This window comes from Neomonachus schauinslandi, chromosome 16 (genome assembly GCF_002201575.2).
Source record: "Neomonachus schauinslandi chromosome 16, ASM220157v2, whole genome shotgun sequence".
NCBI classification, from domain to species: Eukaryota; Metazoa; Chordata; class Mammalia; order Carnivora; family Phocidae; genus Neomonachus; species Neomonachus schauinslandi.
This window is the reverse complement of record NC_058418.1, coordinates 10,516,020-10,535,442: the sequence shown is the minus strand read 5'-3', so window position 1 is coordinate 10,535,442 and position 19,423 is coordinate 10,516,020. Positions and strand designations below refer to the sequence as shown.

Sequence of the window (19,423 nt, the reverse complement as noted above, 5' to 3'; positions counted from 1 at the left end):
GATCTCCAATGATTGTCATTGCCACAAACCGTCCATCTGTCAATCATCACTACTTTGCCACTGCAGCATATGACAGTTGATGGGAGTTTTGCAGAAGTTCCTGAGATCCACAGTAGGTCCCTGGAATGCTCTTAAGAACCCTTGCTTCAGAGCTGCAGGATGACATGATGGGTGGCAGCGTCCTTGTCCTTTGCTGCCCCAGCCCTCCCAATGACTGAGTAAGCCTCTATCACCTGGAATACATAGACTTGCTTGCTTTCCTGATTGGCCCCTTTCAGAATTACATTGAGTACGTTTCTGCCCTCTTGTGTAGTCTTTGATGAGTAAGAAGGTCTGAGCTATAACTAAAGCCATGGCCAGGCTCACTACATGTATATTGCACCTCGTCTGCATGTGTTCTCTGGTGAGCGAGAAGATATGAGTTACGACTGAAGCCCTTCCCACATTCTTTACACTTATAGGGCTTCTCTCCTGTGTGGACTCTGAGGTGCACATGAAGATCTGAATTCCGACTGAAGCCCTTACCACACTCATCACATTTATATGGTTTCTCTCTGGTGTGGTCTCTTTGATGTAAGTGAAAATATGAACTATAACTGAAGCCTTTACCGCACACTTCACATTTGTAAGGCTTTTCTCCCGTGTGAACCCTCTGATGAGTGTGAAGAACTGAACTGTATGCAAAAGCCTTTCCACACACGTTGCATTTATAGGGCTTCTCCCCTGTGTGGACTCTCTGGTGAATGTGGAGGTGTGTGCTTTGGCTGAAGCCCTTTCCACACTCACCGCACCTGTAAGGCTTCTCCCCTGTGTGCAGCCTCCGGTGGACTTGAAGAACAGAGCTTGAACTGAAGCATTTGCCACACTCACTGCATTTGTAGGGCTTCTCTCCAGTGTGGACTCTCTGGTGGACAAGAAGATTGGAGCTCTGATCAAAGCCCTTTCCACACTCCTCACATTTATAGGGCTTTTTCCCTGTGTGGACTCCCTGATGAATACAAAGAAGTGACCTAAATCCGAACCCTTTCCCACACACATCACATCTATAGGGCATCTCCCCTGTGTGGACCCGGTGATGGTTGTGAAGAGAGGAGTTGCGCCTGAAGACCTTGCCACATTCGAGACATTTATAGGGTTTGTCTCCCAAGGGGGCCTTTTGATATCTGGGAAGGTCTGGGCTCTGCTTGCAGCCCTCTGCCCACTCTTGATATTCATAAGCTTTGTCATCTGAATGAGCTTTATAGTGAACAATAAGATCTGAGCTCTGACTAAAGTCCTTTCCACACTGGTCACATCTACAAGACTTTTCTATGTGAGCACTGTGATGAACAGGAGGGTCTGCACCATCTATGAAGCCCACACCATAGTTATTACATTTGACAGGTTGTGGTACCACAGGGACCACGTTATGTTCTTTGGCTCTTGATTTCATAGCCAAGTGCTTCCCACAGTCAGTGTATCTACAAGGTTCCTCTTCTTTACATTCTTGGGAATCACCATGACCACATGATGTCTGACTGATGCTGTCATCACACTGAGCACATCCGTACAGTTTCTCTTCCACATGAATTCTCTCATATTGTCCTTGAGAATTCTGGGGCTCAGTCATCATGTTGGCTCCCTTCCAAGATTCTGGGGTAAAGACCCGTGTCAGGCCTTTCCCTTCTGTGCCATCTTGATTTCCTAAATTAATGGCATTTATTACATAGTTTTCATTTTCAGAAATCTGAAGAGACACTCCTGCCCACTCTTCACAGAGAGAAACATCTCCTTCTAAATACTGGGGATACTTTCCTTGAAGATTCATGACATACTCCTGACTCACAGTTAATTCACTGATCCTTTGTTTCCAAATCTGCCAGCAGTAGAGCACTTCTTGAGAGCGATAACTCAACCCTTTTCCCTGAAGATGTGAAATGTTGTTTTTAATCCTGTCTCCTATGAGGAGAAAGAGAATTTGGCTAAGAGAACAAGTAAGTCATCCCTCCAGAGGTTTTGAGAAATGAAGCAGGATGGGGTGGAAAGCTGTCACTGGTTCCTATTGATATGGAAACGGTCAGAATCACAGTACTTCTAATCTATGAGCTGCCAATTAAAAATCAGCTGCTGCAGAGAAATCAAAAGAAATCCTGGCAACAATTTATGAAGAAAGATTCACCTCCCTCCTATAAGAGCAGCTGCTAAAACCCTTTAATCATTTTGCTACAAAAGGAATGGAGAAGGGGTGCTTGGCTGGCTCAGTCGGTTAAGCGTCCAACTCTTGACTTTGGCTCAGGTCACGATCTCAGGGGCGTTAGAGCGACCTCACATGGGGCTCCATGCCGAGTATGCAACCTGGTTGGGATTCTCCCTCTTGTTCTCCCTCTGCCCCTCCTCCCACTCGCACACTCTCTCTCAAAGCAAAAAAAAAAAAAGTATGGAGAGGACTCCCGTAAGATTTATGGTGTGTACAACACAATAATGTGAGTGCTGGACATGGTGACAGACACAAAGGATCACAAAGACCTTCCAAGATACCATATAAAGTTGCAGAAACAAGCAACAAATCTTGTCTCTTGCTAATGTCCCTTCCTTCACATTACTGTCACATGAGGTAGGATTATCATGTATGTTTCTCTACAGCCTGCCCAACTGTATGTGGTCAACCTAAAACAGCAATGGGGACTGATATAGGGATAATATTGTGAAATATGGTCCTGGGGTTGGTGGGGGAGGTACATGTACACCTTTGAGGCAGGCTTAAAGAGACATCCTTTTCTCTGAGGTTCTCTGGATTCCACGAAGAGATCAAGTCCACCAAGACCCTATAATCCATCCAGTGATTTTTTTCTTTTTTCTTTTTAATAAGTAATCTCTACTCCCAATGTGGGGCTTGAGCTCACGACCTTGAGATCAAGAGTCGCATGCTCTAAGATCCTGTAATCCATTTCCCTAACATTCCTATTTAATTAATTGCAGAATTTCAAATAGCCATGACTATGAGAATGAGCAATGTGGAACTGTCGATGGCCTGGCCCCACAGAAGCAAGATTGTACCAAAGAGTCATAAAACATAAGGAGATGAGGTAGAAGAGGATGGTCACACCCTTGGCACCCTAAAATGGGCTTCAGAATGCCATGAACACTATAATCAAGACCATCTGGACACGGCTTCTGGTTCAAGGTAGTTTCTGAGTCATTTTATTGAGAGTGACGTTAGTGTGTGAGGTGGTGTCAGAGAAAGGGGGACTTGGAGCTACCCACAAGAGGCCTAAAGGAGCAGTTTTCCAGTTGTTTCAACTGTATCCATAGTAAGAAAAGCATTTGCACTGTGACCCAGTATGCACAAATAGACACCGACTGTTAAATAGAAGTTTTACAAGCTGATACTTACCTTACTAGGTGCAATGTACTCCGATAAATTCTTTTTTGTGTTCTGGTCCATTAATCTATCTTGCTTTTTAAAAACTGCTGATTATGATAGAGTAACTTGATTTCAGAATGGAAATTCTGAAACTGACTCACTGACAGTGTTGAATCCTGCAGACTAGCTATATGTCTATAATCTATAGACATAGTGGTACTTAGTTTCACATGGTTATTAAAGGGTCTTGGGGTGCCTGGGTGGCTCAGTTGGCTAAGTGTCTGACTCTTGATTTCGGTTCAGGTCATGACCTCAGGGTTGTGAGATCGAGCTCCGCACTGGGCTCCCTGCTGAGCCATGGAGACTGCTTAAGGTTCTCTCCCTCTCTCTCTGCTCCCCTGCCCCCTCCGCTCACATGTGCATGCATGCACGCTTTCTCTCTCCCTAAAAAAAAAAAAAAAAAAAACAGAACACAGGGTGTACAGCCAGATAAGGAGAGTTCACATCATATTTCTTATAAGCTGTGTGACCATGGGCAAGTTACTTAACTACTCTGTGCCTCAGTTGTTTCCTTTGTAAAAGAAGGAATAGCAACTATCTCATAGACTAAACCAAGGTAATGCATATCTGTATGTGAGCCTCTGAGAAATTAAAACTAGATATTTATCAGTAAGAAAGCAAATAAGCTGACATTTATACCACACTCACTGTACACCAGATCCTGGTTTAGTTCCTTTAACAACAGTTTGCCCAAAACACTGGTTTTTCTCCAGAAGCAACCAAGGGACCAGGGCCCGTGGTAGTGTGTGAACTTTATCAACCTCGCTTTGGGAAACATGAGAGCAGGTGAAGGCCTAAAATGAGAGGAGGCCAGGTGGTCTCACTAACTGTATTGGAGGCCCATGGGCCAGTGGGTGTAAGATGTGAGGGGTTTTCTCACCAACACTTCACAGGAGGCCATTCACTCACGTCAATCTGTTAAAACTCACTAACTTCAGGGGTCTCCTTGGCATGTGTGTCTCTCAGGTATTCTCACCAGTGGCCAAAGTTTCTCTTTGTGCTCCAACTGGAATATTCTATCTGGCTTGAAACTGATTATTTGAGGAAACAGGACAGAGGCTTGTTGCCCTCACCCACTGAGACAAGGTTCCTGAAGTTCTCCAGCATCACATCCTGGTACAGGTTTATCTGGGCCTTGTCCAGTAGAGCTAGCTCTTCCTCCGTGAAGACCACCGCCACGTCCTTGAAGGTCACAGCTTCCTGAAACATCAAGCACACGCCTCATGGATCATCCACGGATGACCACTGGCAGAAGAGCACAGCTGGAAGCTTTGCTGGTCATTAGGTTGCTGTCTTTCTGCTCCAAACCCTCCACTTTAAACCACACTTTGTAATGCTGGAACCATGGCTCTGCAAATCGCACTTTGAATCTGAGAACTGGCTCTGTGTGAGGCTCTGCCACTAGGGGGCACAGGAAGGATTCTGCAAGGTTGGGGGAGAAAGAAGGGACTTAACTTGTTCCTGGCCTGTCTGCCTCCTCTTCTGGTATCACCTCTGCCATGCTATGTTCCGCTGGTAGCAGCAGTCCCATTCCCTAGCGATATCTGAAGTCCGGGTCCCTGACCCCTAGGCTTCTTCACTGAGCTCAGAGACCCCAGCCGGCCAGCACCCCCCCCTCTTCACAGTTCTGCATTTCAGCTCCACAAGGCCCCTCTTCTAAGTTTCCAAGTTCCCATAATTTAATCTCACCCTTTGGTTCCCTCAACCAGGTTGTTAGTTACTTCCCATAGTTGGTACTTCCATGATACTGTAGAGTTCTCTCTTTACCCCTCAGTTCCTGGCTCACAACTCCAAACCTAGTCAACAATTCTATTAAATTCTTCCTGTTCAAACAGCCAGCGTCCTTTTTGTGTCCTGAACAGACCCTTACTAGTACAAAAGAAATGAGAAACAGAGAAGAAATTCAAAGTTTTGGGTAGGCCAAGTTTCTCTTCTTTTGTCCGCATTGCCTGTGTCCCCATTAACTGTCCAGAGTCACACAATGTTGCAGTAAACATCCATGAACATCTGTCTTTGAGTGCTTATAAGACCATTTCCATAAAATAAATTCCTAGGCCAGAGACTACTGAATTACTTGGGTATGCAATTTTACATTTTGACTGATATTGTCCAAATTAGCCTCCAAAAAGGTTGTGCTGATACACTGGCCTAGTGGTGTCTGGGTGTTCATTCCTTTTCATACATCAAGACTTGATATTTTCTCTGTCATGGCATATTAATCTATTTCTATTGGACTAAGCAGACAAGGCAACTAAAAGCATTGGCTGCTAGATTTATTATTTTTTTTAAAGATTTTATTTATTTATTTGAGAGAGAGAATGAGACAGAGAGCATGAGAGAGGGGAGGGTCAGAGGGAGAAGCAGACTCCTTGCTGAGCAGGGAGCCCGATGTGGGACTCGATCCCAGGACTCCAGGATCATGACCTGAGCCGAAGGCAGTCGCTTAACCAACTGAGCCACCCAGGCGCCTACTTTCTTCTTTTTTATATATTTAAATATAAATTTCCCTCTCAGTGTTACTTTATTTTATTATTATTATAATTTTTTAAAGATTTTATTTATTCATTTATTTGAGAGAGAGCACATGAGATGGGGGAGGGTCAGAGGGAGAAGCAGACTCCCCGCCGAGCAGGGAGCCCGATGAGGGACTCGATCCTGGGACTCCAGGATCGTGACCTGAGCCGAAGGCAGTCGCTTAACCAACTGAGCCACCCAGGTGCCTACTTTCTTTTTTTTTATATATTTAAATATAAATTTCCCTCTCAGTGTTACTTTATTATTATTATTATTATTTTTTAAAGATTTTATTTATTCATTTATTTGAGAGAGAGAGCACATGAGATGGGGGAGTGCGAGAGGGAGAAGCAGACTCCCCGCCGAGCAGGGAGCCCGATGCGGGACTCGATCCCGGGACTCCAGGATCATGACCTGAGCCGAAGGCAGCCGCTTAACTGACTGAGCCACCCAGGCGCCCCTGGCTGCTAGATTTAAAAAAAAAAAAAAGTAAAAAGGAAATTATTGGAACATGTGAGAGCATTTGGGTATCAATTAAGTATTTTTTAAAAAAAAACAGTAGAGTCAGTAGTGGAATTACTGGCTCATATGGTAGTTCTATTTTTAATTTTTTGAGGAACCTCCATACTGTTTTCCATAGTGGCTGCACCAATTTTCACTCTCACCACCAGTGCACAGGGTTCTTTTTTTCTCCACATCCTGGCCAACACTTGTTATTTCTTGTGTTTTTTTATTTTAGCCATTCTGACAGGTATAAGATGGTATCTCCTTGTGGGTTTTTTTTAAAGATTTTATTTACTTGGGGGAGAGAGAGAGAGAATGAGAGAGAGAGCACAAGTGAGGGAAAGGACAGAAGGGCAGAGGGAAAGGAGAAGAAGCAGACTCCCTGCTGAGCAGGGAGCCTGATCCAGGGCTCCATTCCACCACCCTAGGATCATGACCTGAGTCAAAGGCAGTTGCTTAACCAACTGGAGCCACCCATGCACTCCATCGTTGTGGTTTTGATTTGCATTTTCCTGATGACGAGTGAGCATCTTTTCATGTGTTTGTTGGCCATCTCTATGTCTTCTTTGGAAAAATGTCTATTGGTGTACTCTGCTCATTTTTAAATGGGATTATTTGGGATTTTTTGGTGTTGAGTTGTGTAAGTTCTTTATATATTTTGGATATTAACCCCTTATCAGTGATAGCATTTGCAAATATCTTCTCCCATCTAGTAAACTGTCTTTGTTTTGTTGCTGGTTTCCTTCTCTGTGCAAAAGCTTTTTATTTTGGTGTAGTCCCAAAAGTTTAATGTTGCTTTTGTTTTCCTTCCCAGAAGAGACATATCCAGAAAAATGTTTCTACCACTAATGTCAAAGAAATAACTGCCTATGTTTTCTTCTAGGAATTTAATGGGTTTCAGGTCTCACATTTAGTTCCTTAATCCATTTTGAGTTTATTTTTATGCATGGTATTTACCCAAAGGAAATGAAAACACTAATTCAGAAAGTTATATGCACCCCTATGTTCACTGCAACATTGTTTACAATAGCCAAGATATGGAAGCAACACAAGTGCCAATCGATATAGACGAATGGATAAAGAAGATGTGGTATACATATACAATGGAATATTACTCAGTCATAAAAAGGAATGAAATCCTGCCATCTGCAACCACATGGAGGGACCGAGAGGGTATAATGTTAACTGAAATAAGTCACTCAGAGAAAGACAAATACCATATTGTTTTCACTCACATGTGGAATTTAAGAATAAAACCAAATGATTAAAGGGAAAAAAAAGAGACAAATGAGATTCTTAAATACAGAGAACAAACTGGTGGTTGCCAGAGGGGAGGTGGGTAGGGATGTGAGGAAAACAGACAGAGGGGATTAAGAGTACACTTATCATGATGAGCACCGAGAAAAGTATGGAATTGTTGAATCATTACATTGAACACCTGAAACTAATATAACACTGTATGTTAATTTTACTTGAATAAAAATATAAATTTCTTGAGTGATGACAGTAATGTGGAAATGTAGGAAAACACCCTTATTCTTAGCAGATACATACTGAAGTATTTAGGGATGAATAATGATGACTGTAATTTATTCTCAACTGGGTCAGCAAAATGAAATATAGATATTATGTGTGTGTGTGTTTATTATGTATATGTGTGTGATTGTTAACAACTTGTGAATCTAGGTGAAGACTAAACATTATACTGCTCTTTCCATTTTTCCATAAATTAAAAATTTTCAAAATAAAAAACTGAGGGGAGGGTGCCTGGGTGGCTCCGTTGGTTAAGTGACTGCCTTCGGCTCAGGTCATGATCCCAGGATCCCAGGATCGAGTCCCATATCAGGCTCCTTGCTCAGTGGGGAGTCTTCTTCTCGCTCTGCCTGCTGCTCCTCCTGCTTGTGTTCTGTCTCTCTGACAAATAAATAAATAGAATCTTTAAAGAAAAATTGAGGGGAAAAATAATCTAGTATTAATAGCCAGCCCCTGACCAAAAAGTAAATTTTTAAATAAAATGCTATCACTGCACTTATCACCCTGCCCAGTTACATAGTCATACATATGTCCTCTCAATAGCCTCTGTACCTCGAAAATGCTGCCAACCAAAGTTGTGAGTAGTTACAACATATTTCACAAAGAATTTATTACTAGCTGTTATTCAATCACCCAAACCTGACAATTATTGAAAACAAAAACTAGCCGGGGCATTATGAACTGCATGTTTGTGTCCCCCTCAAAGTTCGTATGTTGAAATCTTAACCCTCAAGGTGATAGTATTAAAAGGTGGGGCCTTTAGGAGGTAATTAGGTCATAAGAGTGGAGCCTCAGGAATGGGATTAGGGCCCTCATAAAAGATTTCCCAGAGAGCTCACCCCTTCTGCCATGTGAGGACACAGCAAGAAGATGACCACCTATAAATCAGAAAGCGGGCTCTCACCAAACACCAAATCTGCCAGATCCTTGATCTTGGACTTCCTAATCTCCGGAGCTATGAAAATAAGTTTCAGTTGTTCCTAAACCACCCAGTATATCTTAGCGGCACTGCTTTCCTCGGTGGGAGGTAACAAAATGGAGTTGGAGCGAGTGAGCCAGGAAGTACAGATACCCGACAGCCGATGTGGGGCAGACGCTAGGGAGAAGGGGTTCGGAATGCAGGCTCACCCAGCCTAAGCCCCTTCTCCCTTCTTGGCCTCAACTGTCTGGGAAAACAAAACACCCATTTCCCACCACCCTTTGCAGCTGGGCGGATCCCTTGCTGGGATCCTATGCAGAAACTGCCATATGATGTAGGTATGAGGACAGTCCAAAAATATTAATAAACCAAATTTATAAACTAATATAGATACAATCAAAGATTTTAAAATCTTTTTCTCGGCACATAGCACCATCTATGAAGTCCTCTTGTAAAATCTGGAACCTAAATTTATTCAAGCACTCAGTGCTCTCACATATAGGAAACACTGTAGCTAGAGGAACCCACTGAATGACACCAAAAAGAGGCATTTTTGAGATAACCAGGGAAAACTGATTATTGCCAGGGTATTAGATGATACCAAAGAATTACTGATAATCTCAGCCATTTTTTTTTTTAATTTTCCATAGAAATACATACTAAAATATATAGAGGTGTATGGTAAATTAGATTGCCAATTAGCAAAATTCCCTCGTGCTCCCCAATTCCACTCAAGGACTTGCGTGTATTTCTTTGCCCCTGGACTTTGGATTTGGCCACATGACTTGTTCCAGTTCTAAGCCTGGGCCTTAACCTGCATGTTTCCATTTGTTTCCTTGCTCTGCCAGCACCCAACACGTCCATGCTAACCAATACAAAACTGCTACCAAATAAATATCTCTGGCACTGACTTTGGGACCAAGAGGCAACACTTGGGGAAACTGTTATCAGAGGCTGGAAAAATGGTAGCCTGGGTGATAAAGTGTGAAACATTTGGTGAAACAATTGCTGGCAGTAAGGCAGAAGATGGAAAATGTACCTAATGGGACTCAGTGTGGACTCAGGCAAGATGGTTTCCAGGCAGAGGAAATGAGTGGGAGCTCATTTATTTTAGCTTGCACACAAGCTACTCTAAGAAAGTAATGAGCTCAGAACCAAACCGATATAAAATGAAGTAACATTCTATCCGGGGTCTTCTTTTAAAATGCTTTGGGACATCTGACTCTTGGTTTCAGCTCAGGTCGTGATCTGGGGATCATGAGGTCAAGCCCCGTGTCGAACTCCAGGCTCAGCGTGGAATCTGCTTAAGCCTCTCTCTGTCTCTTTCCCTCTCTCTCTCAAATAAATAAATCTTAAAATAAAATAAAATAAAATTCTTTGGGAAAGAAAAAAGGAAAGTGAAAAAGAGATAGATTAAGCAGATGTGGCAAAATGTTGACCCTGAACTATGGGTACTACACACAGAGATTCATAGTACTATTTTCTCTTTTTGTGTATTTGCATAATTAAAACATTTTTCATGATTTAAAAAAATCCTTGTTCTACCCTCTGATGGCCTTTTTGATGCATCAACTTGGGCTAGACTACAGTCCCATTATGGAAGCAAACATTAATCTAGGTGTTGCTGTGAAGATATTTTATAGGTGTGATTAAGTCCATAATCAGATGACTTGGAGGAAGACTATTTTAAATAATGTGGGTGGGCCTGATCCAATCAGTTGAAGGGCCTCAAGACCAGAACTGAGGCTTCCCTAAGAGAAGAAATTATACCCGTATACAGCAGCATCAGTCTGTGTCTAAGAGTTCCAGCCTGCCCTGGGACTTCCGATTTGCCCAGCCCCCACTGTCTCATAAAATAAACCTCTTACAAATCTCAATATATAACTCATACTGTTTCTGCTTCATTGGTTGAATCCTGATGGATACATCCACACTCAAATCTTGCCGCTTACATGTACTGGACCCAGCGCTACTCCAAGTGTGGTCATGTATATACCGACCATGCCCTCAGATGCTGTGGCAATACTACATTTCTATAAGAGTTTCTGAATGCAGGGCGCTTGGGTGGCTCAGTCGGTTAAGCGACCAACTCTTGATTTCGGCTCAGGTCATGATCTCAGGGTTGTGGGATCCAGCCCCACGTCAGGCTCCATGCTCAGCGGGGAGTCTGCTTCTCTCTCTCCCTCTCCTTTTGCCCCTCCCCCCACCCACACCCACTCTCTCTCTAAAATAAATAATCTTTTTGAAAAAGAGTTTCTGAACTCTTACTCTTGATTGCTATATTGATCTCTCAGTGACAAGCAGCTCGTGGACTGGCGCTTGTGCGCAAACCTCATGTGGAGTAGCACCGAACTAGACATCTGGACATCTCGGAGCCTGTTTCTTCATTTCTGCAAAGGGAGTGACACCACCAATCTCACACAGCTGTTACGAGCAAGGCAGAGTGCCTAACACGGAGCCATCCCTCAAAAATGGGTGACCTCCCTTCAGAGAACAGAGGTGTATAGCTCCTCTGAAAGGACATGGCCTTTAAGAGAGAGAAAGGAAACCTTAACTTACCTGGAATTTAGTCATACTGTCTTCCTTGTGGAAGGAGCAGGATCCTGAGAAAGTAGAACTGCAAAGAAAGAATCCATGAGAGCATGGGTTTGACAAACCGTGAGCGAATCCTGGTTTATCCTGATCTGTACAATTTTCTCACACATTCTTCTCTCCCGAGATATCTCTTCTTATTCCCAACAGACTCCATCCCACCTCCTCAAGCCTTGTCCCCTGCCCCCACTCCACCCGGATTCCCATATAACTCCTGTATCACTCCCCAAGCTTTTGGGTCCAAACTGCCACACTTTTTCTTCTTCTCAGACTTGTGAATGTATTGGCATTGCCTATACCCTAGTTACTCTGGAAAAGAGGCTCCAGAATTTCTTTTTTTTTTTTAATTTTAATTTAATTTTATTTTTTTAAAGATTTTATTTTTATTTATTTGACAGAGAGAGACATAGCGAGAGCAGAAACACAAGCAGGGGGAGTGGGAGAGGGAGAAGCAGGCTTCCCACCGAGCAGGGAGCCTGATGCGGGGCTCGATCCCAGGACCCTGGGATCATGACCTGAGCCGAAGGCAGACGCTTAACGACTGAGCCACCCAGGCGCCCCTAATTTTTATTTTAATTCCAGTTAGTTAATATACTGTGTTATATTGGTTTCATGTACACAATATAGTGATTCAACACTTCCATACATCACCCTGTGCTCATCAGGACAAGTGCACCCCTTAATCCGACTTGGACAGGGATCTCAGGATGACAGGGGGCCCTCTCTCTGAGTCCACTTTCGCATGTGAGACTTGCTCTGAAGAACTTTCAGTTAGCTCAGATCTTAACTCTTGGCTTCCAAAATGATCTCTCCCCAGCCCTTGTTCTATCCTCTGGGGCCCCATGAGTCTTGCAAATATTTGATGATATACCTATGACATGAAAGGCACATGCTCTCTGCTCTGGAAAAGCTCACAGGCTCCTGAACTAGAAACTCTCTAGGACCGCAGGTGGACCAAAGCCATGGGAACTTAGGACTCCACATCCACTCAACTCTCTTCTCCATCCCGCCTGTTATCAGGGAATCCCCTTGCCCTCCAGCTTCCGGTTGAGTTCAGCCAAGAGAGAAAGTCAGCAGGAGATCCAGGGAAGGGACAGAAGTGAAGTCGGAGTATTTATTCCCCTAGCTCTTTCCCTGGGGGTTGCTTTGGACTGGCTCTGTTTCATGTCCCTGACCGAAGGTCACAGCGCCTGTTGGTGGCCCTTGTCTCAAATCTTTCCCCTGGTCTGCAAACTGCTTCCTCCCTTAGCCCTTCCATCCTAGGCAGAGTAAGTTACCCTGCTATGACTAGATCTGAGAAACTGCAATATCCTTTCTTGATGACCACACCCTGCCTGCAGTTTTGGAAATTGTCCCTTTATTTTAAGCTCTTCTCAAGTTATTTTGACTCTGGTGTTTATTTCCTGTCTGATAAACTCTGCCTCTGACCTTCCAGAAGAAACTTAGTGTATAAAATTTCTGCTTTAGGCACTGTGGAAACCTCAAAGATTAAAAGATAAAAACCAAAAACCAGGTCTCTGTTCTCTCCGACAATGCTCTCTTAAAACTACCTGTGGTGAAGGACCACTTTCATATTCTTTTCACCACTATTTTCAATCTATCACTGACTGATATTTTGGTAAAATACAGTTTAGAAGAAATTTCTAGAGAAAGGAAATAGAGAGGCATACAAATTACAGGCCCATTAAAAATTATTAATCAATCATCACACGATTACTGAAACTGCTATACCAATTTTTAAATGTTTCCACTCAATTTCTTGAAATTATCTGGTCATAGAGCAAGTAGCTCTCCAACTGGCACCCATTTGCTGGCCACCCCGTGAATGGCATGTTCTAGCAGCTTACAGGGTGACAGAATTGGGTTAATAAATATGAAATGACTCCTGGCAAACCCTCACTCTTTCCCCTCCCCTTCCCTGCCTTTAGTAGAAAGCCTTAATCACCCTTATTCTGGGCTCCAACAAAGATTTGCTAAACCTCTTAGCACAGGGCCAATCACATAGTTTCATAATCGTTAAAACCTACCAAGGAACATTTCTCCCTAACCTTGTCAGAAAAAAAACACAATGAATCCCGAAGACACAACCAAGCCTTCATCCTTTATCTGCTGTACCCGGTAAAGATCCTGCCGTTTATCAAGCCTCAGTGTTTGAGATTAACAAACACATAAATAGAATCAGCTCTGATACACTAGATGCTCTTGCAAAGACACAAGCACACCAGGCTCTCTGCTTCCAGAAATCTGTTCTCTCCTGAGAGCCAACAATGGGTCAGCTTGATTTACACACACACACGTGCACACATGCACCCACACACATGTGCGAGGCAGTTTGGTTTCCCAGATTTCTGGTTTCAAGCCCTCCCTGCCTTTTTAAAGTTGGGACCCTGACAGGAACCAGACGGCACATTCAAATTTGAGGCGGGCAGTTAATAAACAGACTACTTAGAGGGGTGTAGGTTGGGCGTAAGGAAGCCATGGGGGAGAAGGCACTATGCTGGGGAGTGACAGGCAGTTGCCATTACTATATCTGAGCCTGAAGGGGTAATAGGAGGGCGATTCCTGGGCCTGGAACAGAGTGTGCAAAAGGTCCCTGATGGGAACTATAACTTTTTGTTGAGAAGTGCAGCCAGCCTACAGAGAGAGAATTGGGGGGACCAGATACTCCAACTCACTCTTTTCTCTCCCTCTCTCTCCAAACTCTCCTGTTGTGACTTCCCACTGGCCGAGGACAACCAGGCCAGAGGGCAGTGGCGGGCTCTCAGGGCAGATGGCAGGGTGGAAAGGTGAAGTGGATCTGGAGGTGGGGAACTGAGAGAATGTGGCACATGATGCTCCAAGACCCTTGTTTTTCCCCCACCTGCCCAAGCGCACAGAGCTCTCTCCCACAATGCTCCTCTCGCTCACTTGATCCGATCATCACTCTGATCTGAGTCACTGCAGCAGGACAGAGACCAGGTGCCCGCAGCAGGACAGAGACCAGGTGCCCACAGCAACCTCTTGAGGGGAAGAGGACCCAAGGGGAAAGCAGCAGTTGAATCTGGAACTGCAACTGCCCACAAACACAATCGGAAATATAAGCCCCAAGTTCTCCCCAAAATCCTGCTTCCAGATTCCTAGCTCTTTTTCTCAGAATTTCTAGAGGATTCAGGACTGACGAGAGAGACTAACCTGAACTCTTCTGGATGTACCTAGCAATCATGTGTAATTATCTGGGGAAAAGGATAAAGACCATTTCCTCCATGTGTGTGAGAGTAAATGTCATGTGATGATGACAAGGTGTGTATCTGTGATCTGTGAGTATCTGAGCCAAAGGACTCTATGAGATCTAACTTCAGCCCTAAGGGCCGTGGCAGGACTGCAGGCAGGGATGTCTCTAGTCCATGCCAATTTGCCTTTGGACTGATTAGAAAAATGCATCCCTTCCTCGAGATGCTTTTCTCCCACCTGTTGGAGAATTATTATAATATACTGCTTCTGTTAGAACAAAGGACCAAAGCACTTTTACAGCTACTTACTGAAAAACTGTGTGTGTATTCTATGTGAATGGCACAGTTTCAGTGTGGTCTCCTTGTGCAGAACCCAGCTTACACAAATGTGCACAGCAGTCATACCCTCAGAAAGCCTGTCCAAAAACCTAAAACTAGGGGTGCCTGGGTGGCTCAGTCAGTTGAGCATCCAACTCTTGGTTTCAGCTCAGGTTATGATCTCATGGGTCGTGGGATCGAGCCCCATGTCAGGCTCCTCACTGACTGGGGAGTCTGCTTGAAGATTCTCTCCTTCTGCCCCTTCCCCCCCACATAAATAAATCTTAAAAAAAAAAATCTAAGGGGCATCTGGGTGGCGCAGTCAGTTAAACATCCAACTCTTGGTTTCAGCTCAGGTCATGATCTCAGGGTCCTGGGATCAAGCCCCACGTGGGGCTCCACACTTAGCAGGGAGTCCACTTGGGACTCTCTCTCTCCCTCTGCCCCTCCCCACCCCCACATGCTCTCTCAAATAAATAAATCTTTAAAAAAACAAACAAACAAAACCTAAGACTAGTGAGATGTGGCTGGGTGAACATGACAAAGCCTATCACTGGCTAGTCCAAGTGACTACGAAGTACAGGACTATAGCAGGGCTTTTCTAATGACCTTCCCAAATTCCCTGCCCATGGGGATCATTCTTCTTCTGTCAGACCACAGGATCTTGTACCGACATCCACTATAACTTTTCACATTGTACGGCAATTTTTCTGGTTGCTTTTTGCTTTCGCTCCTGTAACGTGTGCTCTTGATGAATGGAAATTATACTATTCATGTACATGTGGAAAGTTTAGCATGCAATAGGTGCCAAATGAATGAAGTCTGGGCCTTTGCCAGACTTAATTCTCTGACTGAAAACGTCAGATCATGAGATCAAAAGTGCAAGGAAAACTGCCCATGCATGGCCCACACATTCAGTGCTGACTCTGAGATAAGGCAGCAGAGCCTAGCTGTTAAAAAAGGGCGGGGTGGGGGGGAGGGATGCCTGGGTGGCTCAGTCGGTTGGTAGCGTCTGCCTTCAGCTCAGGTCATGATCACAGGGTCCTGGGATCAAGCCCTGCATTGGGCTCCCCGCTCAGCAGGGAGTCTGCTTCTCCCCTCTGCCCCTCTCCCCCTCTTGTGTGCTTTCGCTCTCTCTCTCTCTCTCTCATTCTTTTTCACTCTCTATCTCAAATAAATAAATAAAATCTTTTAAAAAGTAGACTGAAACCAAACCTGCCTGGGCCTGAGGCCTGGCTTCATCATCTGTGTGCCCTTGGGCAAACTATCTCCTGGTCCCTCAGTTCCTTCCTGTATACAAGACAGGATGTTGAGAGAACCTATTTCTCAGTGTCGTGTGGGAACTCGGTAAGTCATTACATGGGAAGTGCTCGGAGCAGGGCCTAGCGTACAACGACCGGTCAATACGCATGGGCTCTTGTGTACTGGGCTGCCTGCTAAGTGTTCCAGATGTCAAAGTAAAATTCAGTCCCTGATCTCAAGGTGGGCAAACTAGGGGGCAGGGAGGCGGGCAAATAAATTGACTGGAACGTGAGAAGGACTGCAACAGACATTCCACAAAACCGAACAAAGACCCAGGTAATAGGAATGCAGCACACCCCGGGAGGGGCCCAGGCTCTCAGGGAAGGCTTTCGAGAGATAGTTGAGCGGTAGCTGAGGCCTGAAGAAACAGCAGGCACTTGCCAAACTGACAAAGAAGGAAAAGGCTAATGAGCAATGGTGGCCGTGCGGGTGAAAAAACACACGTGTGGAGTGCTGGGGTCCCATCAAAGGCCAGGACACAGACTTGCAGGGCAGGGTGGCTGAGATAACGCTGGGAACATTACCAGGGGCCAAATCCTAGAGAATCTCGAAGAGTCTGAACACTGTGTTGCTACTACTATCATCCTTCCAGCCTGGGTTTGGGAGTTACTTGCTCAGGAAGCCCTGCTTGATAACCCCCACCACATTAGGTACTGTCTGCATCTGTTCAAGCTGTTCTAACAGACTACCACAGACTGGGTGGCTTATAAACAACAGAAATTTATTTCTCACAGTTCTGGACACTGGAAGCCCAAGATGAGGGCGCCAGCACCATGAGGTGAGGGCCATCTTCTGTTTTTTTTTTTTAAAGATTTTATTTATTTATTTGACAGAGAGACAGCGAGAGAGAGAACACAAGCAGGGGGAGTGGGAGAGGGAGAAGCAGGCTTCCCGCTGAGCAGGGAGCCCGATGTGGGGCTCGATCCCAGGACCCTGGGATCATGACCTGAGCTGAAGGCAGACGCTTAACGACTGAGCCACCCAGGCGCCCCGAGGGCCGTCTTCTGGATCACAGACTTCTTGTTGTATCCTCATGTGGCGAAATGGGCAGGGGAGCTCTCTAGAGCCTCTTCTATAAGGGCATTGATCTCATTCATGAGGGCTCTGCCCTCATGCCATGCTCACCTTCCAAAGCCCTACCTCTTAATTCCATCCCGTTGGGCCTTAGGGTTTCAGCATATGAATTTCAGCGGATACAAACATTCAGACCACGGCAGATACCCACTGTGACTGGCATTTCTATCATAGCACTATACTGTGGTTGCTTAATTATCTTCCACCTCTGGCTACAAGCTCAGAGAGAACAAGGATGGCATTTCCTCGTTCAACACATATTTATTAAGTCCCTTCTGCCTGCCAGGCAGTGATCTGGACACTGAAGATATAGCAATGGTAAGGGCCATGGAGAAAAAAAAATGGGGCAGGGGGGATAGGGAGTGAAATGGGGTGTTCAGGAGAAGACTCACTGGAGTGATCTGTAGGCAAAGACCTAACGAAGAAAGGGAGTGAACAATACAAGCACCTGTACAAAGAGCATTCTAGACAGAGGGAACAGCAAGCATCAGCACCCAGAGGTGGCAATATGCATGGTACGTGGCTGAAGTGGAGTGAGCGAGGGAATAAGCAATCAGAGATGAAATAAAAGTAAATGCGAGCCAGATGGTATGCGGTCTTCTAGGCCATTTTAAGGACTTTAGCTATTACTCTCATTAGATGGGAACAATGGGAGGATTCTGAACAGAGGAGTGACACGATCTCATTTAGGCATCAACAGGATTCCTCTGACTGCTGTTAAGAATGGACTAACGGTGGCAAGAGAGGGGGTGCAGGAAGACCAGGTAAGAGGTTATCACGATAATCCCAGCAAGGGATGATGGTGTCTTGGGTCAGGGGAGCAGAGGTGGAGGTAGTGAGAAACTGCTGGGGTCTGCATTTATAGTGAAGATACAGTCAATGGGATCTGCTGATCACTTGCATCTGGGGTGGAAAGCGTGGAGTGGCGGCTTTGGCCTCACTGTCTGGAAGGATGGAGTTGCCATTTACAGAAATGGGGAAGGTTTTGTAGGGGCCAGTTCTGTGGAGGATCAGGAGCTCAGTTTTGGAAATATTAGGTTTGAGGCGTTGAGAAACACACCTATATTTGCAGAGATAGAAGATAAAATTATCCCATTTGCAAGAGACAAAAGACATAAAACACCTATGAATCAATTTCATTACGAAAGGAAGAAAACCTCAGAGTTTTATTGAAACACCTGAAGCTCTGACCACACCCCTGAGCTCAGTGATTCCCAGGTCCCAGGGGTCTAGTCTGAAGGGGAATTTGCAACATCTGGCCCCCACATATGATATGCAACTAAGAGTAAATTCAACCTTTCTATGCTTCCTCAGGACACTTCCTAGCTCGTTAACTGGAAAACTGTTTCAAAAATACTTTATCATAAAAATTTCAAAGCCATGCAGAGGTAGACAGAATGGTCCAATGAACCCCCAGGTGCCAATTATCAACACATGGTCACTCTTGTTTAAACTATACCTCGGGCGCCTGGGTGGCTCAGTTGGTTAAGCGACTGCCTTCAGCTCAGGTCGTGATCCTGGAGTTCCGGGATCGAGTCCCGCATCGGGCTCCCTGCTCAGCAGGGAGTCTGCTTCTCCCTCTGACCCTCCCCCCTCTCGTGCTCTCTCTCAAATGAATAAATAAAATTCAAAAAAAAAAACAACAAAAAACTATACCTCTACCCCTCCCCACATCCTTGCATATTATTTGGAAGTATATCCCTGACACCATATTCATCATATGGCTTAATCCAGAAATACTTCATTATGTCACTCTAAAAGGTATGAAATAGTTTTAAAAGTGCTAATATTACACCTAAAACAACATAAATTCTCTAATTTTATCAAATGTAGAGTCAGTGCTCGAATTTCTAATTTGTTGACTGCAATCGAACAATCTGACATTTGCTCTGCGTGTTATAAGCCTCAAAGTTTGCATTCCCTGCCTCCCAGCATGCAAGGTGAGGATGGGATTAATAATTTGGGGCAGTTCTCTCTAAACTGTATTCAGATTTCTAACTAGAGAGAGGAGAAAAGTCAAGATGTAAGCAGAAAGAGTTAGGGGTCCCCCAAGAA

At 44.6% G+C, this 19,423-nt stretch overlaps 1 protein-coding gene across 1 annotated transcript in view; it reads right to left on the bottom strand.

Moving 5' to 3' along the window:
* Positions 1–280: 280 nt before the first annotated feature.
* ZNF229 (zinc finger protein 229) overlaps positions 281–19,423 on the bottom strand; it is a 36,419-nt gene continuing 17,276 nt past the window's right edge. The window contains exons 5-7 of the mRNA XM_044911369.1: positions 11,433–11,490; positions 4,477–4,603; positions 281–1,938 (exon numbers count right to left, since the gene is read on the bottom strand). Of these exons, the coding sequence (XP_044767304.1) occupies positions 281–1,938; positions 4,477–4,603; positions 11,433–11,490 (1,843 nt within the window). The remainder of the gene's footprint in view (positions 1,939–4,476; positions 4,604–11,432; positions 11,491–19,423) is intronic.